Genomic DNA, 21,678 nt, shown 5'->3' with positions numbered 1-21,678 from the left:
CCCGCAGCGCCGGGACACTGATTTGTGCGGTCGTGGCAAACAGCCGCCAGATCAGCGGGACTCATGGGAAGCAGACGGTGGGTGTCGGAGGCGCCGCCTCGGGGAAAAGACTCGCTGGGAAAGAGAGGCGGCGGAAGCGGGAGGGAATGGCTTAATGATGGTTTTCCGGATGGCGGCGTGAAATACGAAGATCCTGAGAAAGGAGAAAAAGCCAGGGCTGCGGCAGGAGGTAGATCCGTAGCCCTTCTGGCGTGAGAAGGTAATGAAGACGACAGCCGACGGAGGAGGAGATGGAGGAGGACCAAGCAGGACCGAGCTACAGATGAGACGATGATGATGATGAGAACAACTTTATTAATCCCGAAGGAAATCGTTGTGCCAGAGTTTCAAGTAAAAACATAACAGAAATAGACAATAGTGGAAAGGAGGAAGAATAAGAAATATAATGAAATATAAATTGTCTTAGCTGTTAGCAGTAACTACAAAGATTGAAGATTCCCTGCGGCTGAGGGAAGAGGAATTAAAAAGTCTGATAGCCTCAGGTAGGAAAGACCTCCCGTGGCGTTCAGTGGAGCTCTTTGGTGGTATCAGTATCATGTATCATCAGTATCATACTATCAGTAAGATGGAAATTAGCTATGAGCTATAATCCGGTACAAACATCTCTGCCTCTGTGCTTAATGTATTTGTACACTGTTCTAATAACTTCTAAACAAACAAAACCAGCACGTGGGCGGAGAGGCCAGGCCAGGGAAACAACAGAGCCGCCTCTTTCCTTCACGCTCGGAAAATTGTCGAGCGTCCCCGCGTTCCGGGCGCCGCCGCCGCACCGAGGAGCTCGGCCTGGCCGGGGGTCGACCCCCCCGCCCGCGGTCCCCCCTCCGGTGACCACCTGGGGGGCCGTTCTGGTCCGGCCGCTGCTCCCCGTCCCCTCCACCCGGGGTATCGACGTGAACGTCGGGTCGACAAGCACGGCGGAAAGGCAAAACACAAGCGGGACGTCCTGCGTGTGAAAGAAGTGTATTTTACCTCTCAACGCCAGACTCATTAAAAACCTTGAGCTGCGCCGCTGGGATGGACGTGAACAGCCAAAAAAAAAAAAAAAAAATTCAATTATTTTGATTTGAGACGTCCTCCATTCTGGCCTTTGTGCCAGTTTTGAGCATGTGAGCGTGGCCCCCGCAGGGCGCCCACACCTCCCGGGGGCCACGCTGCCACGCTGCCACGCTGCCACGCTTCATTTTATTTACTTTTAATTTGAAATGTTGAAGTGTTCGGGGCCGGGAGGGACACCAGCGTAATTAGATAATTGATGGCCTGAGAGGAGAACCCGGACCTGCTGGAGAGGGTCTGCCGGGCCCTGTGAGGTCTGGACCTCTGGAAAGGTCGCAACTCCACCCTGGACCAGCGGGAGAAGCAGCAGAAGACGGGCAGGTCGGGGTTAAGGTTCTTCTAACCGGGGTCTCACCTCTCTTTGGGGGGAAACCCTGGTTTAAAGACCGACGGAGGAGGCGAGGACTCGTGAACGCTCACTCCTCCGCGCGGCGGAGTCATAACACTGTGAATCAGCAGTTCCTCTCCTCATCGCCCCGTATTGATGAATGGCAAGTTGTTTCGTATGCGCCGCGTATTGATTATCACAATTACACTCCATTACGGTTCTATTATCCACACTGACTGTCTTTAATTACGCTGGAGAGGGCGAGGAAGAGCAGAGCAGGAGGAGGAGACGGAGACGTGGGAGAGAGAGAGCGAGGGAGAGACACCACAGATAGATAGATGAAGCGAGACACTGCAGCAAACTAATTAAAAAAGAAACTTTTTGTTTCAGCGAGTTGACAGGGAATGAATCTGGCAGGGAATTAATCTGTCCACGGGGAACACACTGAGGAGTTATACACCGACACGCACGCACACGCATGCACACGCACGCACACAAAAGAGGTGCAGTGCGGAGTGCCGTTGCCATGGTTACCGAGTATGGCGCCACACCGTGCGGCAGAGTTGCTGCAGTTGTGTGTGTATGTGTGTGTGTGTTGTTTTAAATGTCGTTACGTCAACACGCTAACCAGCTCGGCGTCCTCCTGCAGCGCCACAGATAAAACCCAGAGAAACATCAGCGCCGCCCTGAGGTCCTGCTTGAAGACGCGGTGAATGGGACTTTGGAGAGGAGAGATTAGGACCTGAATGCCTCGTACATGTAAACATCTCCACTCGGGTCACGGAAAAACGCGCGTGTCATGGTGGAGAGTCGGCATGAGAAGCATCCAGACATTTCTGCAAAGCAGCATCCACGGCCGGAAAGCAGAGCCACGATGCGAAGTGGAAAACCATCGCTCCGCCAACGCCGCGGGCCTGATCCAGAACCCCTTTAGCGTTCACTCATTCATTCATTCATTCTCTGCACTGGAGGTCCGGGGACCAGAATACCATCAGTATTGAGTTCAATAAATCACCAGTGGTTTGAAAATGAGAGGATTAGTTCTTAAAAGTAGATGAGCTCACCTCAGCCGTCTCGGAAAGTAGGGAAATAAAACCACGTGGAAAGAAGCGCAAGGACAAGGAAGTGTTGAAGTATTTAGTCATTTGTTGCACGTGTGTGTGCGTGTGTGTGTGTGTGTGTGTGTGTGGAGGGGGGGCACGCCTGACCGTTGACCCTCTCATCCGGGGTGTCGTCTGAACCCCGAGGAACCCCATGCAGGCACGGGGAGAACACGGAGAAGAAAGGCCTCCACACAGAAATGTCTGCAAACTCTCGCTACGCTTTCTAAATCCTTCCCGCTCACGGTCACCTCCGGTTTGGGGGCGTCGAGGAATCGGAGTCCTGAGCCGCCGGAATGTCGGCGTCCTCCCGTCGCCGGCGCAGATGCGCGGCGGAGCGGCTCGCTCGTTATCTGTCCAAACAGATGCACATAAAAAGAAGGGTTGGCGATGCCGGAGCTACAATACCGGCGGCGCTCCGTGTCAAGGCACGGCATCTTCAAACGGCCCCCGTGATGTTTTCATGTCGCGGACGAGCAAAGACGGCGTTGTGATGAAGACCAGAGAGTGTAATTCATCTCAGGACGAAGGACGCGGAACGGGAGACGGGACCGTCGCCGCGCACGTGACGGCCGACCTGCTCTCCATTACTGTGCTTTCAGAAGCCGCGCGCTCGCAGCCGCCAGTAATCTCGGGCCAAGTTTTCCCGAGAGCTTTGAAAACGCCGGAGAAAACCTGCATGCACGTGGAGGAGCCGCGGAGACCCGGCAGCCTCGGTGAGCGTCGCTTCCAATACGGGGAATAAAACTAGAAGTTATGGAAGCGAGGACTCGGTATGTGACATCCGTGTTCACGCAGGAGACCCGGGACGGCGGCTTTGTTTTTACAGCTTTATTTCTTAATGCCGGAATAGATATTCAATCCTAACCGCAGCCGGGGGCGATGGAGTGCGCGCACATCTGAAAATCATTATATTTAAGGGGGCGGACGAAGCCCGCGGATCATAGATTTGATTAAAGTCCAGCACTTAGTTCAAACTCTTTCATGAATAATTTACATTTGCAATATAAAGTTTGAACCTCGGCGGCGCCGGCCGGGATCCTGCCTGGAAGCGACGCGGCCCGAGCGACACCAGAACGCCGTTCTCACCGCCGCATTCCAGCGAGCATCTGACTGTTTTCGAGAAACTCGTCATTTCGTGGAAACAAAGAGCCGCACACACCCGAGAGAGCGTGGGCGGCGGCCCGGGCGGCGGCGGCGGCGGCGGCGGTGAGGGTCGCAGCCCGCAGCCTAAGTAGGTTAGACCCCAGGGGCCCGGCGCGCAATATGGGGCTTCAAACTGCCAAAGAGTTATGACTGGACTGCAACATCTGCTGCCTGAGAGCCAGACAGACAGTGATGGATGGCCAGGTGTGTTTCTGCGCGCACGTACAAACGCGCACGCTCACGTGCATCTACGCCGGGCCCCGCTGATGTAGCGCATAAATAATCGATGTGTACGTCTGTGACAGATGGCAATTTACATTCAGCGCCAATCAGAAAGGAGCTCCGGAGTTTATTTATTCGGCGCCAAGTGTCGTCAACTTTTCCACCGCCGCTTTACGCCGCGCTAAAAATCCCATTAGCAGAGATCAAGATGAATGATATATTTATCATTGGCGGACAGCCCTCAGATATAGAAGCATCTGATTGGACGGGATCGCCGATCACGAGGAGTGTGAAGTCAACGCTGAGTAAAACGCTCACGGCCGAGTCGCAGAACACGCGTGACGGAGCACGCCGACAGGATCGCCGGTAGAAGGCGAAGGCGGCGCTTCTGGGCGGTCCGGAAAGCTCTTCTGGCGCGCGCACGGAAACTTCCCCCTAATTTGTGTCGGCGGCGCCTCCGGGACGATTAGTTAATGACGATATGTGAGGCAACATTAGCCATAATTCGACCGCGGCTCCGTGTAGAAAGAAGAGTAAAGATATATATGGATGTAAATATCCAGACGGCGTGGAAGAGGTGAGGATCCGGACGAGCCGCGGCAGGAGAAGCAGAGTTCAGGATAAGTCTGAAGCTGACGGCGTTGGTCTTGGACGAGGAGAAGCAACGCCGCCCCCTCCGCCCCCCCGCAGGCCCAGACCTCCGCCGACGCTGAGACGGCGTCGACGTCGCCGTGGGTCCGCCGGTCACGCCGCCGCCCGCTCGTCCGCACGCTCCTCTTCGGCGGCGGGCCGGGGGCCGGGCGAGGGAGCGGGGCCGAGCCCGGCGGGGGTCTTGCGTCCGGTCGGGATGGGCGGCAGGACGGGCCTGGCGTCGGACCCGGGGCGGCGCTCGGAGGAGGGCGTGGCTCCGGCGGAGTCCAGACAGGCAGCGTCGCTGTGATACGAAGTCACCGAATCTGAAAGGGGAATAAATGACATTTCACGACCCCGGTTAGAAGACGGGACCTTCAACACGGTTTTGTTTTTAACTCCAAGGATCGGGTTTGAGGGAGTCTTGAGGTCCCACACAAACCCCAGTGGGGACCAGGAGGAAGACCATCCTTTAAAACTTGAATCTTTGCAAACAAGTTTCTTGGCGTTAATTTATTTGTAACGCATTTTCCACTTATCTCTGCACGGTCGATTTTCTTCTTCCATCCTTATTTCTTAACAACTTCATATTCCCCGACAATCAGCGCGGAAAGCTATTTCCGCTTGTTTAAAAGTAATTTATTCTTGATGTTTTGTTTTTCTTCCCACCTGCGACGGCCCTGATTCCGTCGCAGCCTTCACATTTAATCCTAAACCCCCGCGGCGCCTGTAAAATACGGTTTCAAGTCGGGGAACTTGTTTACGGCCCGGCCACGATTCCCCCCTTCATCCGCATGCGCGGTGACGGCGTGATCTCCAGCGTCCCTCGCAGGGGTTGACAAGCTGCCCACCTCTGAAGGCGTCTGCGCCGTGGTCCGGGTCGGAGGAGTCCGGGGCCGACGGAGCCCCCGCCGAACTGGGCGCCGACGGCGCAGAACTTTGGCGAGATTCTTCCGACCTGCCGGAGAGAGAGAGAGGAGAAGGGACGGCGACGCCGGAGGCTGAGAATCGCACGGCAGAACCGTGGAGGACGAAGGGCGGCGGATCTCATTTGACCGAAGCGTGTTTCTGGAAAAGCAGACGACGAGCCGCGGTTACGACGCCACTGTTTTGCACGCGCCCGTCAGAAACAACCGGGACGATAAGAGATAGGCGAGTAGAGACTCGTCCCTATAAGATCGGTCGTGACAAGCATAAATGTCTGGAATCCTCCGCAGGAATACTGAGGGTCTGAGTAATGCCGCGCTTTTAAAAGTGTACATACTGGGGGGCAAGTATCACTCGGGCGCCTCTGACAGTACTTGAATAATCTAAAACAACTGTGGTGAAAGCAACCTGCCCTCTGAGAGCGGGAGGCCGGGGGGGGAATGAAATTCAGCCGCACACAAATGTATCTAAAATGTCACGAGAAAAAGGTAATTAAATAAACTTCCACATCCGACTGATTAAATTCCTATTTGCGGGCACTTTGAGCCCCGAGCCTGCTTATTGAGCGAGCGCGCTCACGGGGGAGTCGAGAAAAAAAAAAAGGGCAGCAAATGCCATAAAATCAAGATTTATGAGGGGCTGTACTAGCGTGCGCTTAAACGTGCGCTAGTGTGTGTGTGTGTGTGTGTTCACGTTGGTCCGTTCCAGGGTTGCACCCGTAAAACAGGCCTTATAAAAGTAAACCTGTGTCGGGGCCTGTGGATTAGGACTCCAAATGAAGTTTCCCCGCCTTAAATCTTTGGACTGGTGATGGTTTTATATGAAACCCCGGGCTTAAAACTAAGAGGTAATTTATTAACTTGTGAATGGCAAGAGCACTCTGGGGTTGTCATGTACCCGCCGGTTTCAAGCCGAGAGCGCACGCATGTATAATTCACGCTGCAACTGGTGAGTTGATGCAACGACCTGCGGGTTACAAGGCGAGTCACACATCTCATTAAACACGCCTCATTTCACACTATACTCTACCAAATGACGGAACGGGAAAAATAACACATCTCGCGGGCCGGCACGTGCCCTGCGGTGAGCTCGTGCGCGGGCTCTTACCTGGCGCTGCCGCCGGGATCGCGGTCTGGATCGCGACGTGGCGAAGAGACGCCCTCGGCCGAGCTGAGAGCAGAAAAGAGGGGGACGGTCGGAGCGTGGAAACACGGGGCGAAGCCACAAGAGACGGCCGATTCTGAACCGGAGCACATAATATCTGCAAAACAATCAGGCTGACATGATGGCGGCGCCGGCCGCTCCGTCCCCAAGGTCAGAGAGCGACCCGAAGTAAACCGAGGAAACCCGGTTAGAAGTGCCGCCGTTGAACCGGCGCTGATTAAGCGACGAGCGCGAGGACAACGGACCTCCTGATGATCTGACCGTAGACCCCCGGGTTTCTCCCCGCGATGGCCTCTCTCATCGGCTGCTCGCGCCTCCTGATGGAATCCAGCTCCTGCGGGAGGAGAGGGGAAGCGGACGTCCTCTTCAGCGCGGGCTCACGCCTTTCGGCGGCCTGTACATTTTTCATCGAGCCTCGGCGGCGCTCACCGCGGGGCTCTGCCGGGAGCCCAGCCGCTCCCGCACCCTGATGGAATAGTTTCTGTAAAAGGGATTCGAAGGGTCGAGGGACGAGTCCGAGCGGGACGCCGAGGCCGATCCTGACCTTGACGGGTCCGTGGGCGGCTTCTCCTCCGGACCCTGAGCCCACGCTGGGGACGGACGGAGGGAACAGCAGAGAGAGACGAGATGTGTGGAGACGGCTGATAAAATAACGTTAAAAACAAGTAAAACTCAATGTCGGCATTTCAAACGTGAGTTAAAACAAAGCGTGTTTATCGCAGGGCTGGCCGACACGTCCGCAGGCAGCGCCTGATAACATGCTTTTAGCATACCAGACCCCCATACGTGACACCCTCGTCTTGCAAACTTTTTAAATCAACAGAAAAGAAGATTACAACCGTGAAGCATAAACCAGAAATCAGACACTTAGAATAGTGTAAAGAGTGTTCCAGATAAATCTCTGAATTAAACACAAATGTTAACCCTCATATTATGTTAAGGGTCAACATCACCCATTGGGTCAATGGGTGAAACGGGTCAAATTGACCCTTAACATAATATGAGGGTTAAAGATCATGCAAGGACAAGTGTAAGATATGACCCGGACACCTGGTGGATGGAATTAAATTTGATTTTACCGCTTAAATAAAGAATCCGCTATTCTTTCCTAACCCGCGTTTCAATCGAGCGTACGCCGCGAGATTGTCCCGTTTATCTATAATTCAATCTAAAATCACCTATGGAGATGTTCCATAAATCACCTGCCAAGAGATCATCACAAAGAAAAAGGGAAATTAGCTACGAGTCCGTGAATCCCCACAAATCACCCGTAGCGGCAGGTTTGCACCATCTCGGACGTGAACATCTACCTCCACCTGTGACGATCGCACGGCTAACAGGGATCAGGACGCCGCCGCCGCCGCCATTGGAATATTTCCGCTGGCATAAACTTCCCTCTGCAAACTCTCACGGGGTTAAAGACGGCGAGAACGCGGACTCTTGATTCTCTTTTTCTTGGATGCACACGATCAGCGTTGCGCTTTGGAACGAGCTAACGGAGAACCGGAGAACTCGCACCTGTGGAGGCCTGGTCTCCGCTCCTGCCCTCCCCCTCCTCCTGCTCCTCGAGCAACAGGTAATCCTTCACGACCTGCCCGAGCATCTGGTAGGCATCTTCCAAGTCGTCTGCACGCAGGCCAAGTGCATTGCACGCAAACACACACACACACACACACACACACACACACACAGAATCCATGTTCACCAGCGGAGCCAATGCGTCTCCTATCAAAGAGCAATGAATCACAGATATGGGGATGATGCCCTTCGTGTAATGAGTTGCGAGCTAGCAGTGCATAAAAGTGATGAGTGTCCTGCGCTCTCTGTATGTTCATCTCATTAAGAAAACAGCTAAAATGTCCGGGGGAGTGATAAATACCGCTATTCTCCAGCTCTGTGCCCTTAATACACATTATAATTGGATTGAAAGTGTGGTGTATGGATTTTGGTGAAGTGTGTTAATTTATCTACGGCTACAGCCGTGACGCTCGCGCCGCTACGAGCCGAGGGATTGGGGGGATGTTTATCTTTTTGCGGCACCACAATGACAAACTGCCTGCGACCGCGAAGGGGGTGGAATAAAAAAAAAAAGTTTCTCTCCTATTATCGCATCCAAAGGTTGAACCGGAAGATGAAAATATCTCCGCCGGGAGAAACGGCTTTCCTCATGTGAGATATTGTTTCCCTCGTTTCACATTATTACCGTCCCTTCACCCTTCTTTTCATGATTTTAATTACAGCCCGCTCTCTTGCGCCGCATAGTGAAATAATCTTTCGGCAGGGCCAACAAAGGGGACGTACCGCAGGGGACGACGTTATCGAAGAAGCCCGGGCGTTGGCGGTTGAACCCGGCGTAGAGCTGGATCCGTGACACGGCCGCGTCGATCTGAGCGCAGGTGTAGAACCCTCTGCTTCCCAGGCGACCCTTGTACATCTCCACCTGCGTGGGAACCAGCAGGATGTACCGAGGCTCGAAGCAGCTCTTCTTCAGACTCAGCACGCCCTGCGCATGTAAATGACATTCTGATTCATACGAGCTTTATTGGCGTGACATTTTCCACGGCGGCGCGGGGGATTGTTACCGCCGATGACTGATAAGCAATAGACACTAATACACTAATGTTGTCAGTCACATAAAATTGAATATGGCCATAAAGTAATTACATTACAATTACGTGCGATGCAAAGCGTGACCGTGGAGGACATAAACGCTGGTGTTTCTACTCCGGCGATGCCGTGCAGAGGGGGAAGGCCTTGACGACGCGCACGCGGCTACGTGGCGCAGAGGTCGCGACACGCTAACGAGACCTTTAGCGAGGGGGACTCTTTACGGGACGGCGATCTCCACACACACCTCCAGCTCCATGTGCACGCAGCACGCAAGTCCTTCTTTGGCCGCTTCCTCGACGGCGTCTCTGCTCAGGCCGTACCGGTGACCCCCGTACTGCACCGTCTGGATGAATTTGCCCTGAAAGATTAAAAATAAAGATATATATATGGGAACGGAGACTCAGTGTGACGTTACACTGCTCCGCCGGCTCTCATTTGGTCTTGGTAAGGAGCTCCATCTATCTCCAAAAGCATGTTCTGTCAAGATTAACAACCTGCAGTCATCCGCTCACCTGCGAGCTGAACTTGTGACCCCTGGCGAGGGCGAGCTCCGCTTTACTTCTCGCACCAGACCTCCGACCTTTAGCCTCCATGCTTTTGAGGCAGTCCTTCTTTTCCCAGCTGCATAATTTATAACGCTCCTCAAGCTTAAGTCGAGGGTCTTAAGTCGTCACGACCACTGAACGTTCTCGTTTGTGGGCGCAAAAGTAGAGCCGTAGCCAGAATCGAGTCTGGTTTCCGCTCAGCAGCTTGGGGTGATGGTCCAACACACCTTCAGGTCCACAGAGCTCCTCGGATGTGGACGCTCACGCGGCAAATAACTGTCGGACTCCCGGGCGCAGCCGATCGCGCGCACTTTGCCGACGTAAAGCCGTCGTGAAAAGAGCAGCCTGTAAAGCAGCGCCGCCTGGGATTCGTCGCGTGCAGGGGTCTCTCATCGCCGTTTGGATGCGAGATGACGCCGATCTGACGCCTGCAGCTCATTTCGGGATGATTTCCGTTAAATTTGAAGAGAATCCCCGTAGCCGCAAGCCATTTTGTCCAAACAACTATAACGTGATCATGTAGAAACAGCTTTTTGCGATTAGTTCGAGTCCGAGACGGCCGCCGCTTGGAAAAGAGTGTGTTTTTCGATGAACGACATGTCTCTCGGTGTCCGCGGGGACCGGCGCTTCCCGAAGTGCCGTGTTTTCCTGCGTCGGCTTCCCAAACAGGTCTCCCAAAGACATTCAAACACTTAATTACAAACACGATTGTTATGATTCAATTTGACGCGACTTGGCAGCTGCAGCATTTAGATAAAATTACCCTCCCCTTCCCCCCGTCGGCCACGCCGCACGGAATAGAATAAATACAAAGTGCCTCTGATTGGGGTTAATGCATGAGAGCCACAAGAAGCGGGTTCAAGAGGTTATGATTGCAGAGTTACTGAGAAGCACATGTAGAGCGGTGGCTCGGAGGAGGGGGCCACTACCCACGCATAAAATGGAAGAGTTAAAAGTGAAAGACGGGGCGTCCATAAAACAAAGTGGCTGACAATAAAAGGATGGACGAAGATGAAGAACAAGCGGGCGGCGGCGGCGGCGGTGCGAGGGAGTCTGACAGACTGTTAAGTGAACAGGATCCACCTCCTGTGTGGACAGAAAGCATCAAAGCGCTCACACTGTAAATCTCTGCGTGACCCCGACCTCTGCTCCTCGCGGCGCGATTGAAAACAAATGTGTCTCGACGCCCGGATCGTTCTGGTGGACGCGTAAGAAACGCTGAGTCGGCACGCGGATTCATGCGGCAAACGAACGGCGAGCGCGGAGCCGGAGCAGATACAATCACCGGCTATTAGTCTGCCGCGCCGCTTCCGTCAAATAATTATCAGTGGCGAGGCAAACAGAGGGCGGGCTGGCGCCGTAGCTCATCCTGAATTATAACTCAATTATTACAGCCATTACGCACAGCTCAGAAATAAACCGCATAGAATCCAACAGGCGGTTAAATCCATCGAAGCTATTTAGCGATGTAAACGTCTCCATTCACTTGATAACATCACAAGTCTTCACAAAAAACACCTGTTTGGATGGGAATCACATATTTTCATGCTTTCATTCCAGTCTAGAACTTTTACTACCCGGCGGTCACCGAACCGTGTACGCGCACGCTTAGCATCTTAACTACCGTGCACGTTGAAGTGAACCAACTTGAAAAAGTACAAAGTCTTCCTGTGCACATATCATTTCAATAAAACACACGCACTTTATGGATTATGTCTTGGAAGTCCTCTTCACTGACGAAATGGTAATCGCTTCCATTCTCCTCTCCAAAGTAGGGCCCCCTTGTGGTGTGACAGGTCCTGTGTAAGGGAAACACACACACACACACAGACGGTGTTACGAGCCCGGGAACTCTCAGGCGGCGTTGGAAAACCATGACGATTTACGACATCTATGTGGGTGAAAAATTCCAGCGGCGGGTTGAGGACGTGGAGGGCCGGGGTGGTGGAGGAGGCCTTCTCCAGACAGTCAAATCCACCCACGGGGCGGCAGCCAGAAATATGTCATGACTCACTGGAAGGCTGAGTTATGCCTGAGTGAAGAGGCTGCGAGCTCACATGTTGATTTTCTGTCAGTCCATCTTAATACAGCGCTCACATCCCATATTTGAACTTCAAACAGCCACACAGGCAGGGAGATGGATGGATGGACGGATGGATGGATGGACGGATGGATGGATGGACGGATGGATGGAGGGATGGATGGATGACCGCTGCTCTTTGCACTACGAGCACCACCTGTTTTTAATTTATTACTGTGTATTTCTTTTAATTTTTTAATCCCGGACTTTTTTTTTTAATTCAATCGATTGTTATTGTTTTCTTCCTACCCAGTCAGGAAGATGTATGTCCAGTTCTCTTAGCACTACTCTTTTGCACAACTTGTATTCTAGTCATTTTATTTCTTTATTTTTTTTTATTTGAATTCTTGCCTGTATTGTTATTATTATTCCTACCAAGTCAGGAAGACGCATGTCTGTCCAGTTCTTTTTCCACTACTCTTTTGCACAAATGGTTTTTCAGTTATTCTCATTTCTTTATTTTTTTTTTTAATGTTTGAATTCTAGCCTTTTTACTTAAAATTTATTGTTCTAATTATTCCTACTTGGGCAAGAAGATGTGTGTCTGACCAGTTGTCTTTGCACCACTCCTTTGCACCACCTGTTTTTCAGTTATTTTAATTGATTTCATTTTTTACATGTATTTATTTTTTGGTTTATTCTTGATTTTATTTTATTCTGGCCTTTTTAACTTCAACTTGATTTATTGTTATTATTCCAACCCAGTCAGGAAGATGTATGATGTTTGCAGATGACATTGTGATCTGTAGTGAGAGCAGAAAACAGGTAGAGGAAAATCTAGAGTTGGAGGTCTGATCTGGAAAGGAGAGGGATGAAATTTGTCGCAGCAAGACAGAATCGACGGTCATGGCCAAAAGTTTTGAGAATGATACCTTGACAAAGTCTTTTGCTTCAGGGTTTTTAGGTGTTTGCCAGATGTTTCCATGGTTGTGTCACTCTCAAAACTCTTGACCACGACTGTATGTGTGTGAATGAGAGGAACTCTGGTGGAACGGTGAGGCTACAGGGAGTGGAGATCAAGAAGGTGGAGGATTTCAGGTACTTGGGGTCAACAGTCCAGAGCGTAGGAGAGTGTGGAGAAGAGGTGAAGAGACGGTCCAAGCAAGTTGGAATGGGTGGAGAAAAGTGTCAGGGGTACCAAGAGATAGAAGAACATCAGCCAGAATAAAAGGAAAGGTGTACAAGACAGTGGTGAGACCAGCGATGATGTTTGGACTAGAAACTGTTCCAATGACCAAAAGACAGCAGGCAGAACGAGAGGTTGCAGAGATGAAGATGTTGAGGTTCTCTTTGGGAGTGACCAGGATGGAGAGGATCAGGAAGGAGTCCATCATGTTAGATGTTTTGGAGAGAAGGTCAGAGAAGCCAGACTGAGATGGTTGGGTCACGGACAGAGGAGGGATAGAGAATATATTGGTAGACGGATGCTGGAATTGGAGCTGCCAGGCAAGAGGTCTGGAGGAAGACCAAAGAGAAGGTTTATGGACGTAGTGAGAGAAGATATGAAGGTAGTTGGTGTGAGAGAGGAGGATCCAGAGAATAGGGTTAGATGGAGAAAGTTGATTTGCTGTGGCGACACCTGAAGGGGAAAGACCAAAGAAGAAGGAGAAGAAGAAGGAGAAGAAGGAAAAGTCATGAAGATGCATGTCTGACCACTGCTCTTTGCACTTCTCCTTTGCAACGCCTGATTTTTATTGATTTTAATTTTCTTAATTTGTTATTTTTATATTCTAGCCTCTTTAACTTAAGTAAATTGTGATTATTATTCCTAAACGGCCAGGGAGATGTACGTCTAACTGGTGCTCTTTGCCTCACTTGGTTTATTTATTTTCATGAAAATGTTATTTTAGCATTTTCAATTTCTTAATACAGGCCTTTTTATACTTGAATTTTAGTTGGATTATAATTCTCTGTTGCCTGCTGGGCACTGCTGCACCACAGCTGATTCTCTTCACCTGAAAACTACTTGGCGAATAAAGAATTCCCGACTCTAAATCTTACTCTTGCAGTCCTGCTGCGGCTGCTGGGACATTTTTTTCAATTCATCACACCCTAATGACGAGGGGTTATTAAATGTTAATTAGAATAAAAAGCCTTCCACAGGTGTGTGCGAAAAACGGCAGTATCTGAGTGTCAGGAACCTCCGTTCGTGGAATTGTGACGTGGGCTTTTAAGAAAATGTTCGTATATTATGCTCATGTGTAGGCAGCGTGGAGCTCAATTTGTGCTATTTTCATGTTTTCTTTTTGGATGTATTGAGCATTTTTCGTTTTAAATAACGATGATTTCTAATATTCTGGATACTTGAATGATCATTTCTTGCCCGTGTGTGACGCGGCCCGCCGTCGGTTACAAAATTAAACTGCAAAAATATAAATCAAACTACCGCAGGATTAGGATTTATTCGTGTTCCCGAGTGCCGTCCGCTGTCTGCAAATATTTCTCCATGATTTACCTCTTTTTTCAACGGCCTGCATTCATCGTCATATAGACTATATGTTTATCATGGCTATTTAAGACGTGGAACATTTTCTAGATAAATGTAGGCAGCGCTGATGACATTAATGATTCACACCGGTGGCTTTTTAATGTACATTTCACCATCAATTTAATCATTACAGTCTGTTTGTGTGATTGTTTTGATTAAACTCCCCGAGATTAAACCGCGTCCTCCGCCTGTCGATACGCGAGCGTACACCGTGGAGCGGCGCGAGCTAATTACCTGCTCCTCACCTTCCCCCTGATGATGATTTATCTTTCCTTTGAATGTTAATTTATCTATATTTTCTGTTTGCGCTGTCTAATATTGCTGACATGCAGCCCGTGTTAACCATATTGACGATATTAATTGGCTGAGTGGGCCCGTCCTCGCCGGCCGCGGTCGGACCCGTCAGGCCGCCGGATTGATGCATATGTACGTCCTATTGTTGACCTTTACATCTTTAATTAGACGTGTGTTGATTTACCTAGAACGTCCGCACAACAAGTCTCCGATTGATTCGATCCTGATTAATGACTATTATTCCCCCGTCGGCCGGGTCAATGCACATTTCTGGCTGACCGTCGGCCGCCGCGCACGTGGCGCCGCTCCAAAGTGAAATCCCCGTTGGAAGTTGACCCTCTGGCGGGTTGATGCTGCGCTCTTGCCTTTTAACGTTTTCAGTTTTCGGGAAATACAAGTAAATAAAGGCGCGTCCTGTCGGACAAAATCGGCAAAATCAACTCCTCGCCCTCGGCTCGGCCTTCACCCCTCTTTACAAACACTGCACGTGCACAACGTCCGGCGTGACCTACACAATGCCGATTCTTTTCTGATCCAGCACGGTATTTTAATGCTGACACGTAAAATCGCCTCATTATTCTGCAAGTTATGGAGTCACTTCACTTATGATTTATTATTTTTCCACGTTTTTGGGGGGGGGGGGTTAAAAATCAATGAATCCTCCATTATTCCAGTCATGTAGAATTTGTGCGACCGCTTTGTTTATCCTCTTCGGTGAGTATTACATGCATGTGTGCGCATGTGTGTGTGTGTGGGTGTTTAAACATCCATATGCATATCTGATCCCGATGTTACGCATGGCTGCGTGCAGTACTCTGCAGTACTCGGCGGTGTGTCGGTGCTGTTTGCGTGTAACGACTGACCCGTAGGCAAAGTACTCGCTGAATTCCTGGCACAGTCGGTGCGCCAGCTCTCTCTTCCCGCAGCCTCGAGGTCCGGTCAGCACCAGCATGGGGTACGGCGAGTCGGCGCCCGGTAGAGTGCTGCTCGGACAAACACCGGCTCTCAGATACACTCTCGCCCTACGGACGTGCTCACGTTATCTCCGACAAACAAAGTCTGGCTCCTCCGCCTCATAAAAGATTGATGCCGCGGCGGCGGACCCGCCTCCTGCGGTGGACGCTGACAGCAGCCCCGCGGACACGAAGAGGGCTCCTCTCCCAGCAGCAACACAACAGAGATAAAAACTGCAGCCTTGAAATTGATGTTTGCAAACCGGTGCGATATATAAAGTTGATTTATTCAAAGCGGTGGGCGGGCGGTGTGAGGAACGCAGCGGGGAGATCTTGAACGATTGCTCCGGACCGTCACATCCTGGACCGTTCCGAAGCCTCGGCGCCCGGCTTTCCGAAAGGCGGCTTCAGCTTCAACGCATTTCTCGCCAAACCAAATGGAAGCGGAGGAGTCACCGATCTTAGGACACAAACCACGCGAGTGGTTTTGCGTCTTTCCCGTTCACAGGCCTACAAGTACAGACGGTTTTAACCGGAGATGTTCGGTACAGAAATGAGATTTGGGCCGACCTGTCGTAGAGGACCTGCGGCCGCATCAGCTGGTAAACCAGGTGGGTCATGTGATCTCGGGACGCCACCACGTCCAGAGGAGGGTCGTACCGGTTTATTGCCGTCACCTGGGGGGCGAGCGAAGAATCAACCGGACGCACGGCACCTGCGGTCGCCGTCTTCTGTGGCGCTTCTCTTACCTTCTCCTCAACGGTGACCTTCTCCTGGTCCAACACGGTCAGGTGCTGCAGGAGGAAGATGGCCGACAAGCGGAAATCCGGCTGCTCCTGCCACGTGCACGTCACACACGTTCCACGGTGAACTGGCGCGCGAACGCGAGCGGAGCTCTTCCGAAGAACGACCGACGCTCCCGCCATGAGCTGGACGTCAGCTTACCTGGACCGGGTTCCCCAGCAGGTTCAGCTCCCTCAGCAGCAACAGATCGTGGATGTGCCTGCACTCCTGAATTTCCTTTATCTGACGAGAAACAGAGAAGACCAGGAAGATGCTGAAGGCAACCTTGAGCCGTTCGGCATCCAAGCAGAAATAAACCATCGGCGACTCATTATCGCTACTTCTGCTGCTGGTACTGCAACTCTACGCTATCCATTCAACAACACTGGACCGGATGTCTGTGGAGGTCCACGGCCATCCCGCTGAATTCTTGTGGGAATCTTCTTCTGGCACTTGGACGTGAATTTCTTCACTCGAAGACGTTTCACGCGTCATCCGGGAGGCTTCTTCACTTCTAATTCAAGTCCAGTTGCTACGACAAGAAGATTTCCACAAGAATTCACCGTGACCTGGATGACCGAGAACCTCCACAGACATCTTTCAGAGGCGAGGAAGCCTGTGGGATCAAATTGGATTGGATACTTTTATAGTGTGTATCATTTGAAAAGGTTATCTTTCTCCTGTAAGTCTCCCCGGCGTTGTACCAGGTTCTTCTCCATGTTGATGGTGCCCAGCAGATGGAGGTTGTGCAGGCCGTTGAGACTGCTGATGCGGTTCAGCGCCAGATCGAGGACCCGCAGGTTCCTCAGGCCCTCTAACCCGTCCATGCTCTCGATCTGATTACTCCTCTGCACACAGACGGACGGAGGCACATTCAAGAAGGATCTGGTGTTCGTCCCTGGCTGAGGAACACCAGGACCCCTCCCGTTATTACAAACACAACTCCGTCCAGCCGCCCGGACTCAGCTCCAAATTAACTTGTCTTCAAAATCCAGAGGACACGAGTACAATTTCGGCGAGTCAAATCCGTGCCTTTGAATAATCAAGGAATGCCTAAAAAGTGTAGAAATAAAAATGGCCCGCTAAAAATCGTGTTATTCATTTCCTTCCCCATCGGCCGAGGTCGGCTCGAACCTCAGGGTCGGCGCCGCGATGGGCTGAAAGGACAGCGTAGGAGGGGGGGGGGGCAGCATCAGCTGGATGCTGGAGGGACAAGGTGTGTGTGTGTGTGTGTGTGTGTGTGGGTGATGTCCTGAACTTTGCAGAAGCTTATTCAAACAGCAGCTGGTCCCAGAGCAGAGCTGCATGCAGGGGTGGACACAGCCCAGTACAAGGCTGTACTGTAGACATGGAAACACAGTTAAATGATATAAACACACACACACACACACACACACACACACACACACACACACACACACACACACACACACACACACACACACACACACAGGAAGAAAGACAGAAGTTGCAGTAGATCAAACTGTGGTTTTGTGAGAATGGATCCAGAAGTGTGAGGGCAGAACTGGACAGTATTCATCAGAACGAAGGGAAAACAGCATTTAAAGCTTTTCATCAACTAGAACACAACCGTTTTTCTCAAACTCTGCATCTTTCTTGTAACCGTATACAAGCTGCTGGATGTTTCTTTGTAAGGTACAGTAATTTAGGGTAGATGCTGCTGACCGCGACCCGATCTGACAGGAGGAGGACCTACGAGGCTCAGGTGGACGAGCGGCAAAGTGCCCAGGCCGCCGATCCTGGTGATCTTGTTGTGCGCCAGGCTGAGGTGGGTCAGCTTCCGGCACTTTTCCAGACCGCTGATCTCAGCCAGGCCGTTGTCTGAGCGCCGGCGTAGTTAAGCAAACACGGTGGAGAACGACTTCCATACAATCGGGCCCGAATTGCGAACAAACGAACCCTCGGTCTTAGTGACGCCGTCGCACATGCGAGCGCAAGGATACGGTCCAGGTCCACTTTGCTCAGACACGTGAACGCTGACAAATCCTTCATTTCGGTCAGAAAGTTGTGGGAGAGGTCGACCACCTGGGAAGAACAGCAATGTGTCAGAAGCGTCCGGGCCTCACGTGGTCACGCCTCGCCGAAGACGTCCTCGACGGGGAGGAACTCTTCAATCCTGCAAAGTTCAGCGCCGTCCAAGGGCATTCGATGCCCCGTAAGCACATTCACGGCGACTACAGACGAGCTGTGGAAATCCACGCCGATCACGAGGGAATAGCGCGAGAGATTTAAGCCCGAGCCACCGATCAAAAGTCGTCTTATCCTGTCAGCTCAAGGTCCTTCGCTACCTTCAGGTTCCGGGACGGCTGGAATCCAAAGAAGTCGGAGATTTCATTGTGCGAGGCGTCGAGGATGACAAGGAAGGGCATGTGACTGACGCAGGAGAGATCTGGCGGCGGAGAAGAGGACGAGTCAATTTAGGGAGCGGAGAGCATTCGCTTCCCGCTCGCGCTGCGACCCCGAGGAGGCGGCGGCCGTCATCGGATTCCAATTAAAGTCACCTTTGATTTTATTGCGCCGCAGCTCCAGCTTCTGAATGTGGACATAATTACACAGCACAGAGACGTCCCTGAGGTCGCGACCCTGGGGAGGAGAGAGGCAAACAGATCCGCGCTCAGGTGGATTCATCCCACGGTGAAGAAGGCGTCATCCCGCCGTACGTCTTACGCAAAGAGACAGGTGGTGCAGCACGTGGCTCTGTCCGGTCCCACAGCGTCCCAGGTGGAGCAAGGAGCCGGACGCCTCCTCGCCCGTCAAAACGCCGTCCTTCTGTCACCAGACGAACGAGTGAAATTAAAAAAAAAAAACCTCCAACATCGAAATAAAGTCGACCACACGTAACGAGGGAAATTGCGCCCGGCGTGGACTCGGCTCTAGAGCTACTTGGCGTGTGTGATAATAGAAAGGCCGGAGTGAAAGGAGAAGGCGTGGGATTTGAAGGACCCGCCGAGCTGACGCTCACAGAGAGACGCTACACGATGCAATCATTCAACAAAAGAAATGTAAACGGGGGAGAGAACGAGAAGCAGAAGAAAGCGAGAAGCACAACGGACCGCCATCATGCCGGACAATCTCTCACGAGACGCTCTTAGCTCGTCATGCAGCGACCACTCACAATCACAAGTTAGGAAGCAACTATTTGACCTTGCTTTGCTTTTTCACTTCCCAAGACCTCTCGTGCAAGGTTACCTGCTTTACCTGTCGTACAACGGAACACATGAGGCAATTCACTCCGGGGTTTCGTTAATTCCAGTCACACATTTAACACTTCTTCTTCTTCTTCGTCTTCGTCGCTATCAAGATGCGCGGGGAGCGTTACTCCTTACCTCCATGGCCTCCTTCAAGTCCTCCTCGCGCATGCAGACGGAGCCTCCTGTCCTTCACCTTCACGACCTTGAGATGGGGAATTATCAAATCTATCAGCACGCAGCTGCGGGACGCTTTGCTGGAGGCTGATGTCACAAAGGGGGTGTGTGCTAGTGAATGGGAGGATGTGATGTCACACAGGGACCGCGACCTCCTGCGGAGCAGCGACGGTAAACGGCGCCGGCAGGAGAGAGGAGGGAGGAAGGTGGGAAATAAAAGCTCACCTGTGATTCTGCTTAACGGAGGAAAAGTTAAGGGAGAAGATGAAGAGGACCAGCACCCCGTCCAGACCTACACCTGTCCACGAAGAGAACAGTCATGGAGGAGGCCTTGGAACATCACACTGCACTAGACAACACACGGGAAATATCACGTTTAAGGACAAATTTCCCCAGGAATCGCGCTGAAGTAGAGAAGATCCGGGCGGAGCTGCGGGTCATGCTAACGCAGGTCATGCTAACACACCGACGCACAGCTGAAACCATGGCAACGCCATCGACTCCAGCCGAGGAGGGGCCGCGGAATCCAGACCATAATAATAAGACAGCGGTGGAAACAGGGTCACTTTGGGTCGATGTGAGAGAAGAAGCGGTAAATAAAGAGAGAAGAAGCGGTAGCTAAAAAAAGAAGCTGAGAAGGAACCCGAGCGGCTGTTTACCCTCCGGCTGCGCCGCTCGAGGCGTCCGGCGCTGTCGCTTAGCAACCCAGAGGCGCGCGCGCCGAATGGAACTCTGGGTTATGTAGTTTTAGTGAGTTCCACCAAGAGACTACATTTAGCACGTTCACTAACACAGAATTAGACATCTATCTATCTATCTATCTATCTATCTATCTATCTATCTATCTATCTATCTATCTATCTATCTATCAAGCTAGCAAGTAAACAAGTAAACAAGTTAGCAGGCTATCTATCTATCTATCTATCTATCTATCTATCTATCTATCTATCTATCTATCTATCTAGCAAGCTAGCAAGTAAACAAGTTAGCAGGCTATCTATCTATCTATCTATCTATCTATCTATCTATCTATCTATCTATCTATCTAGCAAGCTAGCAAGCTAGCAAGTAAACAAGTTAGCAGGCTATCTATCTATCTATCTATCTATCTATCTATCTATCTATCTATCTATCTAGCAAGCTAGCAAGTAAACAAGTTAGCAGGCTATCTATCTATCTATCTATCTATCTATCTATCTATCTATCTATCTATCTATCTATCTATCTATCTATCTATCTATCTATCTATCTATCCATCCATCAGCTTCTCCCTTCAGGGGTCACCACAGCGAATCAACTTTCTCCATCTCACCCTATTCCCTGTATCCTCCTCTCTCGCTACGTCCATAAATCTTCTCTTTGGTCTTCCTCTAGAACTCTTGCCTGGCAGCTCCAATCCCAGCATCCGTCTACCAATATATTCACTCTCCCTCCTCTGTCCATGACCCAACCATCTCAGTCGTGCTTCTCTGACCTTCTCTCCAAAACATCTAACATGTCCATGCAGCACAGTCTCCTCCACCTCCACCCTGACACTTTTCTCCACCCATTCCAACCTGCTTGAACCCGTCTTTGGCCTCTTTTCCACCCTCTCCTACGTTCTGGACTGTTGACACCTGAAATCCTCCACCTTCTCCATCTCCACTCCTGGTCTCATTCACACACATACATTCTGTCCTGCAGCGACTAATCTATCTAAATAAAAAAAATAAACCGTCCCAGATCCACAGACGGAGAGACAGTAGTTGTCATATGACATTGTGGCGAGCTCACTGCAGGACATGATTATTTGAATTTGGAAAAGTGAAGCGAGCGGTCAGTGGCGGCCGCATCGCTTCCACTCATCACAGCATTTTATTCAATTTAAATCAAAGTGTTTCCAATAATTTTTATAAAAATGTCCTCGTGT

The 21,678-nt window shown here is 51.1% G+C and overlaps 1 protein-coding gene across 5 annotated transcripts; it reads right to left on the bottom strand.

The window, feature by feature from the left end:
• Positions 1–2,564: 2,564 nt before the first annotated feature.
• On the bottom strand, positions 2,565–20,026 carry lrguk (leucine-rich repeats and guanylate kinase domain containing). 5 transcript variants are annotated; one of them, XM_086146181.1, is made up of 21 exons: positions 19,995–20,026; positions 19,731–19,797; positions 19,072–19,173; positions 18,906–18,987; positions 18,693–18,793; positions 18,348–18,429; positions 18,101–18,225; positions 17,088–17,231; positions 16,546–16,626; positions 16,350–16,436; positions 16,171–16,277; positions 15,511–15,630; positions 11,488–11,584; positions 9,485–9,598; positions 8,932–9,133; positions 8,149–8,256; positions 7,060–7,271; positions 6,876–6,964; positions 6,574–6,636; positions 5,391–5,497; positions 4,523–4,865 (listed from the first exon to the last, which is right to left on the bottom strand). In XM_086146181.1, exons 2-21 carry the CDS (start codon positions 19,761–19,763, stop codon positions 4,654–4,656), a joined length of 2,268 nt encoding a protein of 755 aa, XP_086002307.1. In that variant the 5' UTR covers positions 19,764–19,797; positions 19,995–20,026; the 3' UTR covers positions 4,523–4,653. The 5 variants fall into 5 exon arrangements, with proteins under 5 accessions (XP_086002306.1, XP_086002303.1, XP_086002304.1 ...); XM_086146180.1 differs by lacking the exons at positions 5,391–5,497; positions 17,088–17,231; positions 18,101–18,225; ... (4 more) ...; positions 19,731–19,797; positions 19,995–20,026 and having other exon boundaries at positions 2,565–4,865; positions 16,546–16,736; XM_086146177.1 differs by lacking the exons at positions 5,391–5,497; positions 17,088–17,231; positions 18,101–18,225; ... (4 more) ...; positions 19,731–19,797; positions 19,995–20,026 and having other exon boundaries at positions 2,565–4,865; positions 16,171–16,436; positions 16,546–16,736.
• Between the last annotated feature and the right edge of the window lie 1,652 nt (positions 20,027–21,678).

Source organism: Fistularia commersonii, chromosome 5, assembly GCF_037954325.1.
Source record: "Fistularia commersonii isolate RoL2024-O1a breed Wild chromosome 5, RoL_Fcom_v1.0, whole genome shotgun sequence".
Lineage (NCBI taxonomy): Eukaryota > Metazoa > Chordata > Actinopteri > Syngnathiformes > Fistulariidae > Fistularia > Fistularia commersonii.
This window is presented reverse-complemented; position numbering and strand designations above follow the sequence as displayed.

What these genes read in the sequence shown, in the direction of transcription:
- lrguk (XM_086146181.1), bottom strand. Translation starts at nt 19,763, where the DNA reads ATGCGCGAGGAGGACTTGAAGGAGGCCATGGAG. An exon ending in AGCGAGTACTTTGCCTACGG is followed by an intron (nt 11,585 to 15,510) that starts GTCAGTCGTTAC and finishes TCCCTTACACAG; the next exon opens with GACCTGTCACACCACAAGGG. An exon ending in GCGTGCACATGGAGCTGGAG is followed by an intron (nt 9,134 to 9,484) that starts GTGTGTGTGGAG and finishes TTACATGCGCAG; the next exon opens with GGCGTGCTGAGTCTGAAGAA.